We start from the raw sequence: 24,567 nt of genomic DNA, 5'->3' as shown, positions 1-24,567 counted from the left end.
ATGCTAGTGAAGTTTTTGCTCATCTATAATACAATAGGGTTGGCAAAATTAGTCAAACACTCGAACCATCATGGATACCATGACGGTTCAATGCACAGCTCAAAGTCACAGATGTATGAKACTTCTACATACCCTCAGTGGACCCCTCTACAACAGGCAGAAGRAGGTTATTGGGAGGCAGAAGTGCTCAGGGAGGATACTCAAGACTATCCTTCCAGTTCAATCTCCTCACATCAAGGAGGGAGAGAAGATTTTGAAGCTGAAAGCCCACAGTCCCGAAATGAGTAAGTACCAAATATGTGCATCTTACACATACTGACAGCGGAATCCCGTCTGATAAAAATAACCTGTTAATAAGGGACCCTTTTCAATAGAAGTTTATCATTAAAATATATTTGAATAAATCTATATCCAAACAGGATGTGTTTAAATGTTTTACCTAGAGAAACAAAAAGCTAAATTGCTTATGGAGGATGAAACCACAGATGGAACCAATTCCTTGTCCTAGTCAAGGAAGGCTGAACGGACTTACTAGCTATCTGGACTTACCTGGCATAATGAAGCCATGTTGTCAGAGCCTTGCAGATCTGTTGTAGCACAATAAAAAAAAAAAAAAAAAATCATTATACTTGTAGCAAAGTAGAACTCAATGAAATTCATTTAGTGCCTTTTTCTGTTCACAAACCAATGCTGATTTTTGCAAGTGTATTTATTATACAGGAAAAATTTGCAATCATGGTGTGCTTGCAAAATAGCTCTTTTTCTATCTACTTTTTCCTTGCTGTGTTGTTCACACAATAATGTTTCTTCTCCTGGACTAGATAACAATTTGTAAATAAAGAATAATGAAAAATATCTAGCCCTAGCAATGCATGACACGTCCTTGCTAACTTACAAAAATACTTTACTACCATTCATGGTCCCAGCATCAGCATAATAAGAAGTAAGTCCATAAGAATGTTACCTGTAGGCCTTGATTCAGCAAGGTACTTAAGGCACATGTTTAATTAAGGCATATGATAACTAAATATGTAATCAAATATCTTTCTGATATGGCCATTTCAAATAATAAGGGGAGGGAACATGGTCTGGCCAATTTGTTCTTCAGAAAAAATGAATGATTTTGAAGCCAGTGGCAMCCTTTACCAACCATCAGAACATACCTGGCCATAGATGTGGGCCTTGGGAATGGAGGGGGGAAAGAGAATGGCAGGATGTTCGCAGAATAAAAATAATGAAGACACTCAGTAATATGTAAGCGTGAAAATTACTATGAATTCAAACCAAAAAAGGTTTCACAGTGAAAAGCTTCTCATGGTAATCCATAGCAGAAGAGTAGGTCTGAGTAGAAGAGGCACGTGTTTTACTAGAAAGATTTCTAAAAACTACGATTTTTTTTAGAAGTTTTACAGAGCATGTAAGTAGGTCTCTAAATGTTTAAAATAGATGAAAACTGAGCAGGAGAGTGAATGAATCTTTTATAGCGCTGACGGGTACTGCAGAGCCCATTTGGAGCAGCTGAAATAGCAGCACAGTGAGTACTGGTCACAGCCCAGTGCTTTCAGATGCACTGATATTTTTCTCTTTGAATGCTCTTGAGCAAAGGAAAAGAGGGAAATGGAAAAGACTATAAAACCTTGCTCATATCCTGCTTCCCTTCCATGCAAAGCTATTATGCACTCTTGTTTCTAAATCTCATCTACRTGTAAAGTTAAGATCTCTTTGCCTGTAGCAGGGTATGTATGCTAAAACCCTGTTTTCCTTCATACTACATGCTTCCTCTCCCAATTCTGTATCTCACAAACAAAGCAGAATTCCTACTTTGGACTTGCGCGTTGTATTGCAAGGTGGTAATCATTTGATTGCTGGTCAAAATGCTGAGAACATTTTGAAAACTACTAAATACTATAAGAAGGTTTAAAAAGGTGCATGTAGAGGGTCAGCAAGATACTGTAATGTACTCTCATAACAGATTTCTTCCTCTGCTGTGTAATTGTGTTCAGCACCAGCTATTACTCATTCTAGTTTTCTCCCAAGAAGAGAAATACTTCCTCCTTTTATGGAGATCGTTTCATAATGAATCAAATCATAATGTCCTTCCCAATTATAAAGCAATGTTGATGACTACATTCAAATTCTAGTCTGTCTGTGGCTTTAAGGTATTTGCCATTTTGCTAAAGCAATCATGTTTATAGCACAAAAACCCAGGAAGGTGCTATGACTTATGAAAGAAATTTGAGACTTTGAGGACTATGTCCAAAACTGAGGAAGACAGCAAGAACAAAAAGGGGCAGCGCTGCTGCAAGCACACTCTGAATTCTAGAAGTCATGGCAAATGGTCAAAGCAAGGTGCATTCATAATTCCCAAATCCTTGAGTCTACATCAGGTGTTCATGGCCTCCAGTATCCAGTTATGCGTACATAAGAAGTTGTCATGAATCTGATATTTCCTCCCTACAAATCTGGCACATGCCCTGGCTGTGCTATATTTGCCATTGAAGAACCGGGCCTCTACCTCTGAGAGGAAAATGAGGAAAAAAGAGCATCAGGAGTTGAGAATTAAGCGATATAGGGAGATACAGACATGTCATAAAAGGGCCTGGGGTGGAGGAAAATAATTTTCTACCAAGACTGTGTCCAAATATCTAGTTTGCTTTTGAAGTAAGAAAATAGTCTTTTCAAAACTGTTCTAGGAAACATTCAAAAAAAAATCTTTGGTAACTGTGTCCGTGAGATCTATTCTTTCTAACAAARACTATGATTTTTTTTTCCAACCTCTTGATATTTTTCCCTATGCGTCAGAAATAGTGGTTGTTAGAAGATATTCTTACAATTTGTTTTAAAATGAATTTTAAAGTATTATTTTCTCACTATGGTGATTTGAATATTTGGAGACCATAATGTCTAATATGTCCAAGGTAATTAGTCAGAACATCCTCTGGTTTCTCTTTCAACATGTAAGGTGAAAWGACTCATTACATCCCAGTCAAATGCTCAGATACATTACTTTATTAATGTGTTGCCCTCAGAATAGCAAAGTTATTCTAATAAAAAGAGTTTTAAATAAGAAAATCAGTTAGAAGTCACTGGCCTTTAGGTGACTTTAGTAAGTAATGTATGGTTAATTATCCTCTTGTTTCAACTATCTTTTAGAGRATGGACTAGGTAATAGTTTAATATCTCAGCTGTTTTTTGTATACCAGTAGCTTCTGAGTGCACCAGAGAAGCTTTGTACACTCAAAGTGGACAAGTGTTTATAAGTTTATTTACAAAATCAAAACAATCAAAAAAGGGCAATTTCTCAAAGGAAATGACTTGTTTTTCCCCCCCAGCAGCTATGCTTCATATGAGCTGACCAGCTAGAAGTTAAATATTTTACCCTATAGCTGAGATAAACGGGTCCATATGTGCCTGATCTTTGAGCAGAATTAAAAAGGGAAATGAAAGCACATGCATATAAAGAGATCTGTACTGCGCAATTACTGGGCTCTATTAGCATCTGTTTTAGTGATGGAGGATGAAGAGTAAGAACAGTAAAAATAGGTTCTGGATTTCATAAATACCCAATGCAAATAAAAGACCTCATTTATGGCCATATGCCCATAAATAGGTGATAGATACATTTGCACTGCTCATTTCTCATGCAAAACAGACACCTAGCACAGAACTTCATAGGAACAGTCTGTTTTCACATTTGGCTTTCCTGTGTGTGGATACAGGCAGCTAAAGTGAGGTTTGAGAAGCAGCCTGGGACTTGACTAGATAACTGGAAATTCTGATAGTGACCCAGTAAATATCAAATAAGACCTTTCAAGTTAGCATTAACTCATCATCATCTACTGTAATACTTACCCACCAGGTTTAACCAACTCACTGCTGTCTGATCAGTGGATATTGAAATGGATAATACATCACTATTGTTATCCTGGCAACTGCTTTGTGGATGACACACTTGATATCTTGCTAAAACTCATTGTAAACTGACCAGACACCTTGGAGAAGACTCTTCTCTCTTTAGAGCCACTTCCATCAAATAGCTGATAATGACACACACCCAGAAGCTGAGTGGGGCATGGTGCTGAGCTGACCTCAGGGGACCTGAAGGAGGAGGTGGTCATGGAAGCATACAGCTGTGTGCCATCCCTTTGGCTATACAATTTAGACAGGGGCAGACAGAATTGGATGCAGATGTCCTTCTTGTTGCTGCTGTATGACAGCCAGAAACATGGTGAACCAGCCTTTGAAGCAAAAGGCAGATTCCTTGGCCCTGGGAAGAACGTGTCATCTTCTCTATACCCTTGTCAAGAACTTACCTTTGTTTATCAGAAATCCTTGGAAAGATCTCCAGCGCAACTACACTCTGAAAAGCTTGTTTTCCATTCTTTCAGACAGATTATTTCTCAAAGCAAACAATGTACTGAAGCACTATCACACAAGGCTCCTAAATTTTCTCAGCATTGAGCAGAATCGTAGTCAGGAGTCCTGCTGGCTTTCATCTAATCCATGTGCCTGCAACCCCAAGAACAGTCAGGTTGACAACTCAGATTTTATGCTGTTAGTGTTCACATTTCATTTAAAACAATAAATGAAGCATCTAAAAGGTGCAATTCCACAACACACTGGCTCTGACAGCAAAGCCCAAAGCCTCTTGTAGCCTTAGCTGGCCTGATCTAACTGTTTCTCAAGTAACATTATAAAAGAGATCACTTAAATGTTCCAGGTTAAAAATAAACTTAGGAGAAAAGCAGAGGTTATTTTTAACTCTGTCTCTCAGCAATCACACCAACAGAGTAAGCCCCCAAATGGATGGTTCACATAAGCAAGGGAGAAATGGACTGTGGTGAGGAGGTGGCAATGAGGAAAGAAAACTAAAGCTGGTTTCCTCATCTATGACAAAGTATCACAGAATTTCGTCTGTCTTTCCAAAAGTGTTATCATTGCCAAGTGGCTGCTGTTCTGGATTTATTGCATCTCCACTTGGGCCAGGCAGGTGGTTTAGTTCTCTTTCTCTTTAATCCACAAACACGTGCTCAGTCTCCATCTACTGCAATTTTCCTTACAATGAAAACGTGTTTACAAAAATCAGAAAAAAAATCCTGAATTATAAATAGTAAAGGCAGAAATCTTAATAAATAAATTCTTAATTGCATTAACATATTTCAAGGTTTGGATACGCAATTCTATGAAATCACCCCCGATTACGGGGAGGCTTCCTAATTTCATCCAGATGCATTATCTCACTGGAACATGCACCTCTTCCTTTAATTCTGCCTCGAGACAGTCACAAAGAAGTAGGCTTCTTCTGCGATTACTCTGTGTGTCAAAATATGGAACTTCTATCCTCCAAAGTGTAGAGAAGCAGAAAAAAAATCAAAACTCATCACTCTTATTCAAGTGAAAGTCAGAACAATGTTTAATCTTAATAGCCTATTATCTTTGCTTTTACAGGAAAACATCCATTGATTTAATTAAGACCAGTTTCACACTGACTCATCCATTTCATCAAAGTTAGACAGGGACTTTCTTAGGAAACTTATGGGACACTGAAATTTCCCAACAAACATGGACAGAACATATGCTTAAAATAAAACAGGTTTGGATGAAATGCAGTTAAAGGTGATCATTGGCCCCCAACATCCTGAAAACTGCTGGAATGGTTATTGAGTGCTGAACAATAGCTTTTGTCGTGCCAAGTTTAACAACAGATAGAAGCAACGGGTTTTCAGTTCCTATCAAAGTTAGGCACTTGACTCCTCTCTGGACTTTTGAAAATTCTCAGATAAAACTTTTGCCTCAGGCAGTGCCTGCTGATCAAGAACACCACTTGATATTTGACCCTCTTGTTGAACTGCACAGCTGCAGGGAGAATGGCTTCCCATTAATATATTTGATGTAAATGGCCAGTTCCTGAAGAAACACAGATTCGCTGCATGCAGTACAGTACTTACTGAACCCTCTGTGTCCAAAGGATTAACTGTTTTATTTCCTTTGTTACCTAGCTCATTAGCACAAGTTGTAGCGATTCATTCTTTTAGCAGATAGCAAGAGATCTCTTATTTTAAGTGCATGCACAGAATTATTACCAAATGGATCTGATTTCTACTTGTGAGGGTGACTACCCCTGGATGAGTGATCAGTGGCAAACCCTGAACAGAATTACACTTATGCTGAGGCCAAAATATAACTGGGGAACACCCTGCTGCACACTGTCTGCACTTGCATGCAATCTGGCAAGCTGGTCTTCATCTGTGTTTTTGACTCACTGGCATCAGCACAGCTATGCTAATAGGTGGCCATTGGCTGTGACTCCTACTTCAAGACAAGGCCTGACAAAGAAGTGAGAGTGCTATACAAGGGGTGAACTTAGCCTGCAAGAACCTAAAGATGAAATCCAAGTATAAGCTGAGCCCTCAGTGGGCTGCAAGTCTTGCACTGTGGCAAGGATAATAGAGATGAGGTAATGGCTGTGGGTGCTTTGTGTAGAGAAAAAAACCTCTCGCAATTATTTCTCTAAAGTAGCTTGTACAAAAATTGGATTTGTCTCAAAAACAGCCCCCAGCCAAGTCTGCCTTCTCTTGAACGTCTGCTTACAGTGAGGCTCTAAGTTCAGGGCTGGATTTACTCAGAAAGCTGCCTTTGCACTAAATTTTTAGGACGTTCTGCAGGACAAGTCACAACTGATAACATAACAACTGGCACGACTGTTTGAAGTGTCAATTACTCAACCAACATTACTCAGGGCTCTGGAAGGCTTCCAGCAGTGTATGGAAATCAAATGTTTCAAACGATGATTGCCACTCCTTTCAGCCCAGCTTATTAAGGTAAACCACAAATGAATCAGTCTACCTTAAATCCCAGCCAAAAAACATGGTGGTTCATGCACTGAGTCGCAAGAAGATCCGAGATCATTGCCTGAGAGGGAGCACTGTCTATCATAAGGGAGAGACAGAAATAGAGACTTGATAGTTTCTGCTGTCTGCTTGTAATTCACTGCCGCTGGCTGCTCAGGGAGGGCAGGAGAATTTGCTGATGCGCTGACAGATCACAAGTGATCACAAGCTTACCTGCTAATTAAAACCCAGAGGCACACCCTGTTCTCTCTGAGAGCCAGCATCTTTTTCTAGAGATTAAAACCTTCTGCATTCTGTAATGAATAAAAAGACATGTCTTACTTAAAACTGATGTGTGCAGTCCTAGTTTCAATTAATTCAAATGTGACATTTTACCTCTATTTTATTGAGAGTGCTTTTTCACGTCAGTGAGAATTTTGTACTGAGAGAAAAATCAGAACATAGATTATTTTATTTCTACAGCTCAGGCCTGATTCTTTTTTTCACTTCAACTGGTATAAATCAGGAGTCATTCTACACAAGTTAGTGGAAAATCACTTGTTTAAATTAGAAGAACACGGTCCTCTGTTTTTGTCTAGTAAAATATTTGGGSAGCAATAATTGCATGTTTGGTGCCTTTTGCACTGCACGGAAAAGGAAAGAGTAATGGGCCAAAAAAGTTTTGCACTCTGTTAGTGATAGACACAGATGTGGCTGGACAGGAGTTTTCGAAGTAATTATAGAAACTGGCTTCACTGAGAATAGAAACACAAGGAAACTGATGTGAAGGACAATTCAGTTGTACTAGTGTAAACAAGGGGATTGTAAAACTTATGGAAAAGCAATGTATGGCACAGTCCTAAAGCTTTTGTTCAGGCAAAAATTCCACTAACTTAGGAAGTGTCCAAAATGATGTATTCCAGTGCCAATCATGAGAACATGCAATTGAAAAATAAAACGTGTGTGTACCTAGCTGAGCTGTGTGGGATTACTCGCTGTACTGCTGCTGCTGTCAGTGTAGCACTGTCTGTAAAAAGAGACTTCTTACTCATTTTACAGAGTGATAATTACTGCAGACTAGCCATCTTGCTTTATCTCATGGACAGAAAGTTCTGTAGGTTTTATTTTGTTTACTATAAGAAGGCCTGGCCAAACCCTAGGATCACAGATAGAACTGCTATGTTTCAGTAAAAGTAGAGGTAGTATCCAACATAAGATAAAAACCTTGTGAAATCAGTTTTTAATATTTAGACCTTAAAGGTTCACATAAAAGGTGCTTGAGCTTACCTAAATCTGATGATTCTTATTTAAATACAGATTCCCTTCTCTTCAAAAGTATTTTACCTTAGATAAAACAATACACTTTTCTGAAAATAGGGCAAAAAATGGATAGATGCATGTTAAGACTCTATTCAACAAGGAGACCAGAAGAAAGCAGAGAAAAAAACACCTAGTCTAATAATGAAAGTTACTCAGATAATTTTTCCTGATCAATAAAAATCAAGGATTAATTCACTTGGATTGTGAAAGAGGAAAAGCAACTGAAGTATTTAAACATCCGTAGCCTTAGATTTGCTAGGGAATACTTAGGTGTTGCTCTAAYTTACAGTATTGTTATGAACTTTACCATCCACCACACTGTAGAGAAGGCTCTTATGCTCTCTTCACAAAAGCAACTTCATTCTACTCATATCTCTTTGGCAGCAGAGGCTTGAATCAAAAGGAAACTGTATTAAAGAGAATAAAAGCAGAGGGTGTTAAAGTTGGTTATATATTCAATGAATGAAGCTACATAATTACAAAGAGGAAAAGAATGCAGAAGCAGAACACAAAGCTTCTGTATCCCAGAAAAAAAAAAACCCGAATAAAGAAAGTTCTATTTGTGAAAGCAGTTCTTTGAAACTTCACAGCCTGATTCAGAGCCCACTGGTATCAGTGGAAGAATTCCTGCTTGCCTCAGTGAACTTTAAATCAGGTCTTTGTAGGTCTTTAAATTGCACCACTTAACATTAAAGAATGACTTATTTTCCTCAAGGTTAATTCAGTCATGAAGTATTTTTAGTAAGAGATAGCAAAGTTTCCTTAAAGGAAGTATTTGATAAGATGTGCAAAAATCACTGCAATAAAAGTCTCACCTTTGTGCACATCTGTCTGTATTGCATCTCATTACAGATGTGAAAAATAGGCCTTATTCATTTACTTGATGAAAGAATAATATTTGGTAAACTTCACAGAACATAAAGCCATCAAAAGTTTTTGAGATTAAAACCAAATCATGGTATTATGTAGCCCTTCAACTCCACCAGCAAGCTTTTAAGATCAAATGAGAGAGAATTAGTGAGCAGCTGCTATAGAAAAATGGACGTAAAACTGTGATCACCATTAAAGACAATTTTTATTAAGTCTATCAAATGCCCTTTCTTTCACAGTGTTCATGCTGCACAAGGCTAATAATTGTCCAAATTTAGTGTCAGGTTGGGATCAATCATTGATTCAATTTCTGTTGCAAAATAAGCCCGCTCTCTAAGTGGGACGCTAGAAGTAAGCCCACTAGATACCTTGAGCATGTCATCAGTGTTGTGAAAAAGAAATCCTGGTATTTTCTATTAAATTTGTGTGCATATTTATATATGCAATACAGCAAGAGTACTCAGTCACATAATTCCACATTCTTGCTCACATACGTGCTCACACATGTAAACATTTGGTTTGGATTTGTAGGGCTTACATGACTCAAAGGACTTGTTTGGGAGCTGTGTATGGTGGGAAAAACAAACCAGCACAGATGATGATTCATGGGGTGTGGACTGTTTTCATTAAGAAAGAACAAAACACTAGCGCAAAAGAATCCTATTTTAAAAGGAGGTTTCCACATTGGTTGCAGACCACTGCCTGGATCTGGCAGGCATCCCACCAGGCAGGCCCAAGATATGGCACCTGGCAGCAATACCAGCTGGGTCCAGCCACAGAGCCAGGCCACGTTACTTGCCCAGAAAAAAGCAGGGTGTATTTGAGCTGGAAAAGTCACTCCCAGATATGGCTTGCAAGGCATGTGACAGAGACAAGCAGAAATCAGGTCTCTGTTTCTGAGATATTAATCTGACCGTGACCACTGAAAAGCAACATAGCCTTTTAAACAGACACACACAGCTCTCAGACCCAGATGTCAGCTAGAGYGTGCGCGCTGGCTTGCTGACTTACGTGAACTGCCTGGTGACACTCCAGCAGAGCATTTGACTCTCCAAGAATAATGATTTAATAAAAAGTTGAGGTGCAGGTCCTCTGCTGCAGTGCCACAGAAAGCATAAATATCTAGGGGCAAAATTCCCATGGGTAATAGATACAAAAATTCATTCAATCACTTGCAAAAGCCTTAAAACTATAGTTCMTCAAAGCAGTTTTGGCCTGAAATCACAACAACAGCTGCAGTAGCCTCTGATGTTATGTTCAGCTTTCACAGTGTTGCAGGCTTTGTCCAATTCCTGGGCTTGTTTCTATGAAATAAACAGTTTTGCTCGGTATAAAGTTTAGCAGAAATCTCAATCCCATTTTCCTTTAAGAAAGCAGGGAACAGAAAAGGCTCTGCATATCTCAGCAAGCCCAGTGAATGTTCCCAACTTGTCCAGGCTATCTGCCCTTTCCTCTTGGTATTTCCAGCTTCCTTGTAGCTTCCTCCCCTTCTACTAGTTGCCTAGCAGTGTTTTTGGCTGATGTGACCTCAGCTTCTGCTTTTGTGCTCGACTCAGTTCCCCATTGTTTCTGCAACTCAGTCAGAGAGGCCAACTTTTTCCATATATGCTGATTATTGGAGATTTGGTTCCTGCATTCACATTTAAAAATATACTGCCTAAAGTTCAGCTGTTCTTTATCAGACACAACTCCCCTCCCCTCCCCCCTCACAATGCTCCATTTTAACACAAGCCCCGACAAAACCATGGAGTACAAGAACCTCCTGGTCTTTCCAAATACCCCAGGTGACACATTCAGTATTGTATAAGGTCTAATTCTACTTTTGTTTTGAGAAAGTAGTGTTGGTTTCTTATGGGAAAGACATTTAGTATTAGTACACATGACATGTAATACGACTTCTAATTTCTCTTCAGATAAAGGTGATACACTGCATATACCAACACCACAAGGTACAAGATTCAGTAATGGCTGTTGGCTAATTGGATGCTTGCAGGTGAAGAAAAAGGTACAACAGCAGACCCCCAGAGATACCAGCCAGGAAAAAAAAAAATTCCCCCAAAATGGATCATGTGAAAAAAGCACCTGCTTACTCAGCAAATTTACTCCCGTGCATTCAAAACTTCCAGTGACAAACTCTGGATCCTGAATTGCCAGCAGCAGTATCGGGAAGAGCAGAAGTTACAAAAAATACCATAATGAACAGTTCTTGCTACCACTAACATACCTGTCACACAAACATCTAACACAGCAGAGTAGCTCAGTTTGAGATTCAGATGGTCTTTGACCAGGACAGCTCATTATTTCACAAAAATTGGAGAGCTGTTTCTTCTGTAGGTGCTTCATCAGGAAGGAGTGATGAAGGCCTCAAATACCTTTGCAACTGATTTCATGCCAATCTTTCTTTCTGGAAGAGAGGGTTGTGATTTAAATTGCGGAGTTCAGTGTCTCAGTTCAGAATAGTTGGCAGTCCCAACCCAGCAAGCATCACGGGATGTTTGGAGGAGCTGCAGGTTCTGCCCGGAGGGGAAGGGCTGGGTTTCCCAGGGCGTTAGGGAAGATGGGGCTCCTTTGCATGCTGCCCGACTTCTGAGCAGCACGAGCTTTGGAGCCTGCATCACAGACGCTGAGCTTCCAGGATCAGGGCGCCACAGTAAACCCCTTATCCCTCAAAAACTGCATCTTCATTTGAAAGGGAGAGCTAAATCCAATCCCCACTTCCATTCCCCAGGCCAGTCATCTCTCAGGTTAACTCTGCTGGCAACTTTCCCAGCTTGGCAGCCCTTTTGGCTAATGCACATTCTGGACTCGTCTCTGGAAAATTAAGGTGAATTAGCTGAACCAGGGAGGGCGGCGCATATTTGCTGATTTCTTTCTCCCCAGCTCTCCCCAAGGCAGAGGGTTAGGATGTTTTAACATTAGCGTGCTGTTAGCAGGTACGCTGCAACTTCCTAATGGCCCTGCGTGTACACAGTTTCGGAAATCTATACTGTACGTACTCTCCTACAGTGGGCGGGCAATAGGAAAATTATGAGAAACTTGTGGGCAAAAAAAGGCCCCAAACTTTAAGATGGGTAGTCTATAAAATGTAATTGCTGGTTCAGTGACTCTTTCTCCRCAGATTTTTGCGGCCAGAGTTAGAYAGGGAGACAGCAGGGACCAGCTGTCTCCTATGGCTTCTTTGTCCAAACAACAGACTGACACATCTCCTTTTCTACTCACCGCTAACCACAGAGGATGCTTGCATCCCTTGGTGCTTGACTGGTCAACTTGTGTAAAACCATCAATTGAAATGGCACATTGAAGATGCATATGGTTTATCAACAATAATTGAAATTACTAATTAATCAAATGTTATTCATTGGTTTAAGTTTTCCTTATATGTACTCATCTCAGTTGTCTCTTCTGATCTTGGATTTTAATGATCAGATTTCAACCAATAGTACACTTCCATGTCTTGACTTTAAATACATTAAATAAATGAAAATAAAGAGGGTCAGCTCCACACTGTGATTAATAGATGTCTATATAATACTGACTTGAAAAATCATCTTGAGGTAATCATCAGTCAAGTAAAACTCACTTGTCCTTACTATGAACATGATATTAAAACCCAAGAACCACCCCCTTCAATGCATTCACATGACTCATTTTTCAAATATTATTTTCGGGGCGGGGATGGGGGGAATTTCTAAAACTATTTTAATTAATCAAAAATCCAAACAGTTACTATGTTATCCTGAAGTAGTAACACTTAGAAAGACACTGATTATTAATAGAGTTTAGGTAGGATTTTCAGTTTTCAGAAGCAGTCTGCCCCAGTCTGATGACTCAGTCRTTAAGCATCTAAAACAGCAACATGCCGACCCAAGCAATTTGACATTTAAAGTGACATTAACCCATAGGTTATCATGGGTTGGAAACTTCTGCTAAACGAAAGTGTTGGAAACGGAACTAATGTATCAAAGTTCTGACAATCAACTCTTTTGTAACAAATTATGAAAAACATTCCAGACGAAAATAAATGAACTGGGAGTGGATGGAGAAGCTAGCAAGCATTTTCCACTTTCCTCATCATTCTGCTGGGGGAGGGGGAGAAAAGAAAAAGAAAAAGCTCAATCCTAATTAATGGCAATCCTTTGCACTGTTAAAAGCAGAGACTTTAAAAGCCCTATTTCAAATTCCTTTCCCATGCCTTTCTTCCACTAGGAACTGGTGTTCCTTCACGCAGTCCCGACTGGTAACATACATAGAAGCCTGCATGAAGGAGAAGTACATTGTCAACTCCCAACAGCCGTGTCCAAATGGAGCACCAGACTGCCAGAAGATCATGTAAGTACCCTAAAAAAATCCATGGAAGCAACAGAATCTTCTAAGTATCTAAATGAGATTTTTTAGAAGTATTTAATGACAYGTTTTAAAAAGAATTAAAGCACCAAATTCATTTTAATTCCAAACTGAAGTAGGGTCTCATTTATGTACGTAAGGTATTTAGGCATCTAAGCGACCTGGGAGAACCATTGCCTTTCAAAAGCATTAGGCTACAAGGCAGTTAAGTGACTTTGGAAAATCTGCCCACATTTACATTGTCCAGAGACCATACCATATCGATAATTTTCAGTTTTTCTCATAATGACTATTCCCAAGTAGATGTTTACACCATCTTCAAAAAACAACCAGATGGGGGCTTCTAATTTAGTCACTTCAATACTCCACACAGATAACCACCCCTTATTAAAGAAAGAGTACGGCATGGGAAGCTGTAATATAACTATCACTTTGTAAGGAAATTACTAACTGAGGAGAAGCTTAAATTGATCTCGCATGTCTGATGAAAGGAATGGATGGGTCCACAAATCATCCTTCCGGTCCTGAAAACATGTGTAACATTATAGAAAGTCTGTCTGGGGACACCAGTGACACCATTCACAGGGCAGGAGTTAGATCACAGCTGCCCGAGCACTTACCCTTCTACAGAACGGCTGCCCAAAAAGCACTGGTGAGAGCCTGTAAGGTACCAGGTCCGTTACACATTTATAGTTGCGAGACATTGACTCAGGACGTACTAAGTGAAATAACATTTAATAACCACCTACATATTTTTACATCTATGTAGTTAATTAATTGCTAAAATGGTTTTACTATTTGTTAACACAATTCTCCCTGAACTGATTCTTTTTATGATTATTTCTAATAGGGTTTTTAACCAATTTTTATCTTTCTTGGTACCAGTACCTTTTTGGAATGTTTACTTAAAAATACATCTTTCTCTATTACTCATGAGAATATCACCAAAGTTAAAGCTCAGTCCAAATTGTGTTGCAAAGGTCTATTACAATAAATATTACAGCTGTGTTTCTGATAGCTACATAAGTTTGCCAGCTATGACATACTCATTTAAGACTCCAGTTAGATCTTCATCAGTGCCAACACGTTTGGAAAAAATATCTACTGGAGAAACAGTAAGAGTGTGAGGCAGATCACAGGAGCCCTGCTCACTAAATAATATTTATATGGCACCTGCATTTGCACACACCTCCCGTTATAAAAAGTAGTCCTGAAAAGCAACCTTATGCGGGGGGAAAAAACTGTTATCAACTGTGGACTGCTTAAATGCTTTACTGAGCAGTAGTGATATGGTTTATAACAGACTTCTTGACTGCTTTCTGCATTAGTCACCTAGGACACACTGGGCACCAGGCTGCAGTCGCAGCCAGTGAGTTTACCCTGACTGACACCAGCTGACAATAACTTGGACTCTAATGCCCAGACCCTTATTCCCCAGGTACAGGAAAGCCTTGAAGCCAGTCTATCAAGTGAAACGGAAGGTTTTGAAGTCTTTACAGTGGAAGTGCTGCCCTGGATTTATTGGCAAGGACTGTGAACAGCGTGGTAAGGAAAGCTAGAGAGGATGAATGAGAATGAAGACTAAATTAGTCTTAATTTAGACTAAGAATTAAGACTAAGCCTGTCCTGGTTGCATGGTCAGTGATGGAGCAATCCTCTCTCTGATTCTGAAGAAGCTAGGTGCAAGAGATCAAAGCTGGAAAAGAAGAATTTGTCTGTGTATTTAGATTTCACAGATTTTAAATCTATCTTGTATTCCTCTGCCTAAAGAAATAACACTTTGCTTATTTGGTTCTCCTGTTTGAGAATCAAGGAAAGGACTATATCTTATTTTCTTTGATCTGTTATACCCAAATCACTGATACCTTGAAACAAAGAGTAGCTGTAATTAGCAGCAATTAGTAGCTATTATTACTAGCTACTTTTTAGTAGCAGTGTGGTAATTTTATACATGGAGAAAGGTATTCATTTGCGAGTGGGCCAGTCAGGTGTAGAAATACTTCCCAGAATGCCTAATTCCAAGTAGAAACTGGTGACATCAGAAAGCGACATTAGTATGTGAAACCGCCCGTAAGGTCAGTTTATAGGGTGAAGTCATTGCTTAGGGAAATCACAGTGTATCTCATTTCAAACAAAGCAGGCAGCGCTCACGCTGCTGAGCCCACATTGCTACCTCCCCTCCCGACTCCAGCCGGCACGCTCGGATACCCAGTCCTACAGGAGGGAGCAGCCATATGACACAGGGATCTAGCCACAGCTGCTACTTCCATAGGAGCTCTAGCAACAGACTTTACATGCAAGGAACTACTACAGCTCTTTGCACTGTTGAATAATGACATGTACAGCTGCTACGTAAAAGAGAAGCAGGACAGCATAGTTTAAAAACTGGAATGCTTAATGACATTAGTAGAATTTAGCAAATAATGCTCTATTCAAAACCAGAAGGAGAATGTAAATGATTAAAAGRTAATTCCCATAGTAATTTAAAGCAACTATAAAAAAAAATTGCATGAAAACTTTCATGCATTCTTTGTCTAACTCACCTACCCAAATAGAATCCCCAGATAAAATGGGAGTTCCTTTTTTTTTTTTTTTAATCTCTAAGTTTAGCTTTTCTTCACAGATTTAACTATAAGGCCAACTTTCATTTATAATGTTAGAAGGATATTATCAAATGCAGTGCTTCTAGTTTAGTCCATTAGTTCTGTAACATTCATTTCCTAAAAACAGCTGCCTCATCTTTAATTCCTCATTTGTACGGTATCACTGTAGCTGGTATCAGCCACTGTCCGAAGGTTTAGTTAACAGCAGAACAAGAAAGATGAATTTGCAGACATTTGGATAGGAACCCCACAAAAAAGCAGCTATTTGTTATAAAATCATTTTTTACAGGTCAGTAAATCAGCATGAATTAGAAAACCTGCAGCATAACATCATCACCTATGCAGTGTTGTAAACCAGTGCAGTACTCTAAGCTAAGAACGTTCTCCTGACAAGATGTTCTTTGCCCTAAGGAATCTGCAGTGCAGAAGTGTCTCCATATCAGTTACATCTGTGAAAAAGCTTCAGGAATACATTTTAGATGCAGAAGCTACTAGAATTTAGCAGGCAAGGCAGGGTAATTTCATGTGTAATGTATCACATTTCAATTGCAGATCCCAATTTTATTCTGGTGCCAGCAAATGAGAATGAAGGACTGGAAGAGGAGGAGTTCTCAAACCACAGTATGTTCTTGAACTTACTTTGCTTGCAGTTCTTTTACCTCTCAGTCACTGATCAAAGAAAAAAAGATGGATTTTTCAGCTGTTATTTTAATATGATAAGCAACATACACTATCTCTAGTGAAAGGATTATTTGGGAAAGCTTTTATACAACTACACTTCATTTGTTGGTGTTAATGACATCTTTCATTCTAACACTCCATGAGTGCTCTAGACAAAGCAGCCAGAAGGTTCAAAATTGTAAGCAGGCTGGTCATCAGTAACACCTAGCAAGAACGCTAGCTGGTACAGAGCATTAAATCTTTCAAGGGTATGGATGTTTAACTCTTTGTCCTACAAAGCGGATTCAAAGGAAAGCATGGCATGCTCAAAAGTCTCACCAGAAAAACAGTCCATTCAAAATGCTATCTTAGGGTAGGTACCCAGGAGCTTTGCGAGTATTATTACAAAGTGCTATAGATTCACATCTCAGGCAGTCTATCCTGTCAATCTGGATACTTTGGATACTTATCCAAAAAAGACCTTTCCTTACCCTCTGGGAAATGGTGTAGCTTGTGGCTATTAAGTATCTTCTAACGACTGGCTTTAGGATAGTATTACAGCCCTAAAAGAGAGAGTCTTCTCTCACTTTGTGCTCTCAGCACTGAATGAATAAGCAGTTGCTTTACAGGACTTCAGTTTATAAAAACATTAGATTGAAAGATCAAAGGTAACTCTGGAGGGTAAGAGGCCCCCAGGATGGCACAGTTAGGGTATACCAGTTTCTGCAGCTCTCAGCATACACTTTGAATTCTGCAGCTCAATTTACCAGGTACTTATTTAGAGTAACATCAGTTAAAGGGCTCTTCAAGAGAGTCAGCTACGCCGCTTAAACCCCATGCTTGTGAATCCTCAGTGAAATATCTTAACTGCTCTTTCATTCTGTCCTTTTATTCTGGGTTGATAAACTTTGCTTTCAAGCCAATTGATTGAAAGGACAGCAGTTATTATTCCAGAACATTTTTATGGTGTGTGGAGGTTTCAAATCAAGAGCATTTTTCTGACATCATGACTAGCATGGCTGAAATTCTTCTGTTAATATTTGAATATATAATTTTTTAACTTGTCTTCACTGGTAAAAAGAAAAAATCTTTGCAGAGAAACTGGAACTTAAGCTGCTATAAATCAACAAGCCCCTAAATGTCAATGCAAAATTTTCGGAGCAAAAAGTATACTGGTGTTCTCAGAGCTTGCAGGGCTTATAGAAATATCTGTCACCTGGCTGCTGCACTCTGTTGCATTATTATTATTATTATTATTTTAATCTTGTRATTAGTGGCAACATCAGTGGATTCAAGAGAAATGTTGGAAGTCATTCAAAACCATGAGGCATTACTGGACGATCTTCAAAACGATATTCATCAAGCAGTCAGCAACTTAGGTGACTTGCAAAGAATATTTGAAAACAACGGTACAAGCATGGTGTTAGAAGTGAACCAGAGTAAGTCAGGTAAGAGGTCTGGCACAGAATTATCAGCCTGCMAGTAGGCATGGTCCTCACTAAACTTCAATGCACCCAGTTCAAACATTGAAGTTAAGAATCAAATCATAGTATAATTCACACCAACTATGAATACGTCACAGCACTTTTCAAGTTATTTACTGCTGGCCTGGAATATTCAGATTTTATCGTGCTGTATAACTTTGTGAAGTACAAGGTGCATGGTAGAAAGCATCAGGAAAAGAAAACACTATAAAACAGTAAAATGAACAAAAGCAGGCTAGCTAGGAACTGTTGTAAAAGTGGCCAGTTATGAAACTGCTGTCCAGGGATTTCAAAGTGTATTATTCTTCTGAAGTAAATTGGATAGTCAATATATCTCTGAGTTATCATTTGCAGACTCAAAGATGCAACTTGCTTTGCATTAAGCTTAATTTAAAATTGGGTTATTTTTGCTATTGTAAAGATTCAGCATGTTCTCAGATTCTAGGGAATAAGACGACAGTCACTGTAGAAAAATACTTTGAGTGAATGGGACCAGATTAAGATGCTTTCTGAAAGCGGAACTTAAAGAAAAATTGAATTTAAATTCATTTTAAATTAAATTTAACTTCCTCTGTTAACAGAGTTACAGGAAAGGCTTCTGCAGCAAATTCTGTTTCCCCACATGGAGAATTTCCTAAGGAAACATTTTAACCCAATGTGGGTAAGCTTCAACAGAAGCTTACAGAACCTCTCCAGCATGGTGAGAAACCTGTCCCACGCCGTGGAAGCCAACAAGAAAAGCATCGAGAGATTCCACGAAAGCACTGTGCCTAAGAAGGAGTTCCAGGAGCTGGGAACTAAGTTTGAATCTAAAGTTCAAGAAAATGTGGTGAAAGTTGATCAGGTGAAAAGAGATATAGATAATCAATTGCAAATGCAGCAGGCTCATATTCACTATAATCTCACCATGATCAAGGCAGATACTGACACAAAGCTCAAGAAATATCACAAGATTCAGCAGTCCCATTTCTTAGCTTTGAACAACAGCATAACAAACATGAAACAAGAGCAGAACAATTTTGAAAATAAATTTGAGGCTTTGAAAAGAAATTTAACAGAACTCTTCTCACATCATGGTCCCAAAGATGAAACTACCCAGTTAAGCATCAGACAAATAAATGACATTCTGGCAGGGCATGCAAAGCAGCTTAAAGAACTTTACATGGAATCAGATGTGGCCTTTCAGAATATCGCGGTTTTAGAGAGATGGTTTAAGGAATTAAAAAAAAATATCTCAAAGTATAGGCCGGAAGATCTTACAATAGCTTTAATGGAGAAATCTCTTATTATTGAAGAAAACAAAGCAGCAATGGAAAGGCAGATATCAGAGCTCAACTACACTCTCTCAAATCTTCGAGAAAACTATTCAGATCTGTTGAGGTACATGGAGGAGTGTAATTGTCAGAAAATACCTTCTGACACTGATTTACTGGAGGAAGATTTAAAGAATATCACTTATTCCCTTGAAGGCACCCAATCAAACTTAACGGATATGAAACACTTAGAGTCAGTTTTTAAGGAACTCTTGAGGAACGAAATTGAAGAGCTCTCCTCAGCTTTTCCGTCTATCCATCAGTCCCTTAATCTCCGTCAAGAAGAAAACAGACAGCTTCAGTCACAGGTTAAGGCTTTTTCAGAAGATATTGGCTTCTTGAAAAAAAAAGATGAAGAAATTCATAGACACATCAAGTATCTCAATAGTTCTTTCAGCTCTCTTTTGGAAGATGCAATGCGGCATGAAGCAGCGCTGGAGGCTTTATTGGGAGAAGAATTTATGGAAGTCTTGTTTGAAGAAGATCCTAGTACTCTAATATCATCAGTAGTTCAGCTGCAAGAATCTCTCAGACACATTGCAGAGAAACTCCAAGAACAAAATGTGACTTTAGAATCCCTTGCCAAGAGATTTCACCTCTTGGAGAGAGGTCAACTGAATAATCATGATGCTCGTACTTCTCCTAAGCATCCCGAAGAGGAAACACAGACATCTGCTGCTCTGGATGAAGCTAATGGTCAACGCGGGAACGTGGAACATATGGAACCTAACTATGAGGCTGCCAAAGATGACTCCTTGGATAGCTCAGGATATAATGATATCATGACTCTGAAGAATGATATCAAACATCTGAGCCTGGCAATCAAGAGGCATCAATCAAGAGCTGACATTAATCTTTGCTGCAATCATACAATAGTAAATGTAGTGGAGCCACTCAACATTTCTGTGGAAATTCTCTCAGCAGATTTAGCAACCATCAAACAGAAGCTGGAGGAGCATCTGCTGATTTTTAAAAAGCTGTTTGGAAGCAATGAAGAATTAGTTGCCTCAAATATAAGCCTGGATATTACAAAGATTCAGTCAATGCTGACCAGAAAAGCAAGAAGGCAACAGAAAGGTCAGGACAAGCAAAGAGACAAAAAGAAGTCTGAAAAGCACAGAGAAAATATGCAGACAATAAGTGGAAGAAATACAGTACAGACAGAACTTTTGGAAAAAGGTAGGCTCTTTTCTTTCGCTTGTTCATGTGCAGGTCTAGCTTCTTTCTGGGCTCTGTCGCAAGTGCTGGGTGCTGTGCCCCACATAGCATATAAACTGTGGGACCTGAGCTTGTCCTGTGGGATACTGGAGGGAGAAGTTTTGACATTGGTTTACATCCTCCCCCTCCATCTAAACAAACAGCTCAAGTAAGAACCAAGTTGATACACTGGTTCACTTTTCTTGAAGCCAATAAAGTTACACCCATTATAGCTGCTAGGGAATTGCCCTTGAATTAATTCAACTTTACATGTTTAGAATCCATATTTTGTTTGTAGATGCTCATGTTAATGTAGTAGAAGTTTTCTCTTTTGAAGCTCATGGGGAATGTTGGGCTTCTTAGTTTTGCTTCTTTCTCCTCTGTTACCTGAGTCTGGAAGGAGTGCATTCAAAGCACCAAATCCTTCCTAATGTGAACAGATGCATTAAATTAACTGCGATAATTTGCACAAGTAGAACAGGGAGGACTGACTACAGAGTGCATTCCCTCTCTCTCAGCTAAGCTTCAGAGACAAGTTTTCAGCTTATACTTCACTGTGACTGGCCAGTTTCCTTCCCCTGTAAACACATGGCCATAAGCACTTCATAGTTACAGTTGCCACTGCTTTACCACTTTTTTTTTTATATATATAATTGTAGCCCTTGTTATGAATATATAATACAGAGCAAAAAATCAGATCTTTCAGGCAACCATGCTACAAAACTGTAGTTAGATTGAATAAGCAGAGAATATATTTCTGATCAATTTATTGTTTAGGACAGAAACAAAAATGATACTTCTTTTTCTTCATGGTCTCAGCCTTACACTTTTCCAAAAATACTGGTCTAACCACCATATACATCCACACAACAGCAAAATGCAGTTGCTGAGGCCTATTTTGCTGTGACATCTGCCTAGTCTACATCCAGTTGTTTCTACAACTGCATCAATGAACATTTCTTCCTCTGATAACTCAACTTCTCTTCCCTGTATTATAGGGGCACTGAGATTTCAGCTACTTTTTGACCAGATAGCTATTTCTCAGAAATATTTTTTTAAACTGCAGTTAGGCTTCTATTGACATTGCTTTTTTCCCAAAAGTAAGATGTTTCATGTGCCAGCAAAATAAGAGTATTTGCTATAACATGCTTATTTTTATACCATGAACCTTAATTTAATATTACTTGACAAAAAAAAGGGAACATTCCTTTAATAGAAAAATAAAACCCTATTCATGTCATGATCTCACTGAAAGAGCCATTACTCTGCTGCTAAAGGATTTTTTTTCTTTGTGCCTGATTGCTTCTCTAAAACAAGCTAATTGCCAGAGGAYTGTCCACAAATTTGAAAATACACTCTCCAGAAAACAGAGCGCTACTCTTGCACATACTTGCAGACAGACTACTAACCAAATTTTCAATCCTAAAGTCTGTTCAAATGTAGCATTTCTTTTTAATAAAAAGAGCAGTGGAAAAAATAATTACAAAGCTGCATCCATTTATATCACAGACCACGAGGATGGAACAAAYGGGAACTCGCACACCTGCTAAACCCTTCTTCTTGCTAGCGTGGGTGGGTAGGCTGCTGTGAAGCTCACTGCAGTGCCCTCTCCCAGAAGGACAGATCAGAGGGTCTCAGACCAAGGCTAGAAGCAACTGTTCTGACACCCAACACACTGTAAGCCATGGTATTTCACAGAACTATCCCTGTAGCAAACTCACTAACTGCCAATTGAGGCTGAGTGCATCTTTGATGAAGACATTTGACTGGCAGAAGGTAACTACGTCCCTAGGAAAACCATTCCAAAGCTTTGTAGTACTTAACAGCACAGTACCATAGGCCATGCTCCCCTAGCAGCTGATTTTCAGAGARCTGAGGCTGCACGGTGCAAAAGGCAAGAGATGATAGGTCGCATTGCCTCCCCCTCCTCCATCACCTGCCGTGGTACCTTGYGTGGATGTACTAACCAGGCTGAAGGTAGTCCCCAGTCCTGCCCTCCCCAGCTCCATCCCTCTCTGGCCTGCCAGATGCGGGGTGCCAACGGACTGTCACCTGCAGCCCTTCCTTGCTTATAAACGTGGCACCCCGTGCAGGCGAGACTTGGAGCGTGCCTCACACTATCACTGCTGCAGCCCTGTGTACACACAACCCCCCAAAAGCAAGTTTTCTGCCAGCATTACCATGTCTGTTCTGAACGCTTCTCAGTCTTTCAGTATAGGTAATTTGAGAGCAGGGATCAGACCAGGACCAGGGATTTGAGTAAGTGCCTCACAGATGCACACTGCTTTACAAGGTCTACTACTCCTGCTCGTAGTCCTTGCCAGGACTCAAGAACTTGCATGTCCAAAAGCTTGTCAAATTTTTACAAGTTTTCTCAACTATTTAAACTAGTCTAATTTTACCTCTTCCTGACCTCTCATTTTTGATAGTCTATGATAGTCTTATTATAGCTACAACAAAAGTAGCTGTGCTGTACTCAGAAAGAAAACAGATGCTTTAGATCATACAGAACGTTTCCAAAAGACTTCATCTAGAATTACGGACAAAATTATTGCACAGTGCCTGATACAATGAAGCTTCGTTTCATGACTTTAGCTCCTGTATGGCTAAAATAATAAAGATTGCTAATTCCCTAAGACATATGAAATGAGCAGTCCTCACAAAATAACTGATTTTAATATTTTCCTCCAACTTCCTTACCAGTTTCAGTTAAACTGTAAACAGTCTAGTATCCTTACATACAGAGAATCATCAATAATGCTACAAATATTTCTAATTCCAAAAAAGCATGGAATATTCAAATATGTATACATTGTTTGGGGAAATTATTATTATAAAAAATTGCCTTGAACTCCCCCCCTTTTTTTTTGATTCAGATATTCTCCTTTCAAGGAGCAGTGACATGTCTATACTTGCTTGTCATGATATTCACTGTCGAGTTTTATTTGGATGTAATTAGACGCTCTTTACAAACTAGGAAAGAACTTTTTCTGTCAGCACAATGCAGGAGATGCAACTCAAAGAAYAGACTGTTGGCTTAATTTTTTAGTGACTAATACATATTATGAGGTGAGAATAGGGATAGCTATTTCATTGATGATAGAGGGTGGAATGACTTTACAGTTTGTTCAAACCCAGTAACAACAGGGAAAAAAAAGCACTAGCAATTATTTTATAGTAGTGCTGTAAAAAGGGACACTACAGAAGATCTCAAGGAGAGTTCCTTTCCCACAGGTTTTACAATGTGCATACAGAGAAAGCAGAAAAGGAGAGGAGAAGCAAAATAAGTTGTCTAATGAAGGTCAGACAGTAGTCAAATCCAACTCCCAGTTCAGTGCCTTAGCCCCTATGTCATGCCACTCCATGGAACTGAGCAGATATGCTTTCAAAACTTCAAAAGCAGCCTGTTCAGGTTTTCCCAGGAAACCCAGGCTCTCTGCAGAGGAGAATGCAGAAATCAGATCTGCGGGTTTTACCCTGTCTCCTACCTTGATAACACTGGGGAGAGAAGAGTGCTCTTTGTTAAAACCGTGTTCCTTTTCCCTCTCTTGTTTCAGACTCATCGGTGGCATTCCACGTGGGATTCTTGGAAGGAAAGGATAAAGGAAAAACTCTGAGGTTTAATGAAACATACCTCAATTATGGAAATAGCTACTTCCCTGAACACGGCTACTTTAAAGCACCACATAAAGGTGTCTACCTGTTTGTCATCTCTGTGGAGTTTAGTTCAGGACCAGCACTAGGACAACTCTCTTTTAGCCGTGGGTACAAAAGAACTCTCTCAAGTAGTCAGAGGAAAACAGCAAATGGAAATACCATGACTACTTTTGCTATGGCAGAGATGGAGAAGGGGGAGAGAGTATGCTTTGAATTGCTGCAGGGCTCTGTAGTGAAACGGAGCCCACCTGGGACAACAATGGGTGGATTCCTAATATTTAAAACTTGA

The 24,567-nt window shown here is 39.3% G+C and overlaps 1 protein-coding gene across 1 annotated transcript; it reads left to right on the top strand.

Moving 5' to 3' along the window:
• Nucleotides 1-24,567, top strand: MMRN2 (multimerin 2). The gene is made up of 7 exons (XM_026069991.1): nucleotides 1-284; nucleotides 13,227-13,349; nucleotides 14,803-14,909; nucleotides 16,520-16,588; nucleotides 17,902-18,075; nucleotides 18,693-20,603; nucleotides 24,179-24,567. The coding sequence occupies exons 1-7, from the start codon at nucleotides 1-3 to the stop codon at nucleotides 24,565-24,567; spliced, it is 3,057 nt and encodes a 1,018-aa protein (XP_025925776.1).

This window comes from Apteryx rowi, unplaced genomic scaffold, assembly GCF_003343035.1.
Source record: "Apteryx rowi isolate R43461 unplaced genomic scaffold, aptRow1 scaffold_30, whole genome shotgun sequence".
NCBI classification, from domain to species: domain Eukaryota; kingdom Metazoa; phylum Chordata; class Aves; order Apterygiformes; family Apterygidae; genus Apteryx; species Apteryx rowi.
The sequence above is the reverse complement of the archived record's forward strand: the minus strand, read 5'-3'. Positions and strand labels throughout refer to the sequence as shown.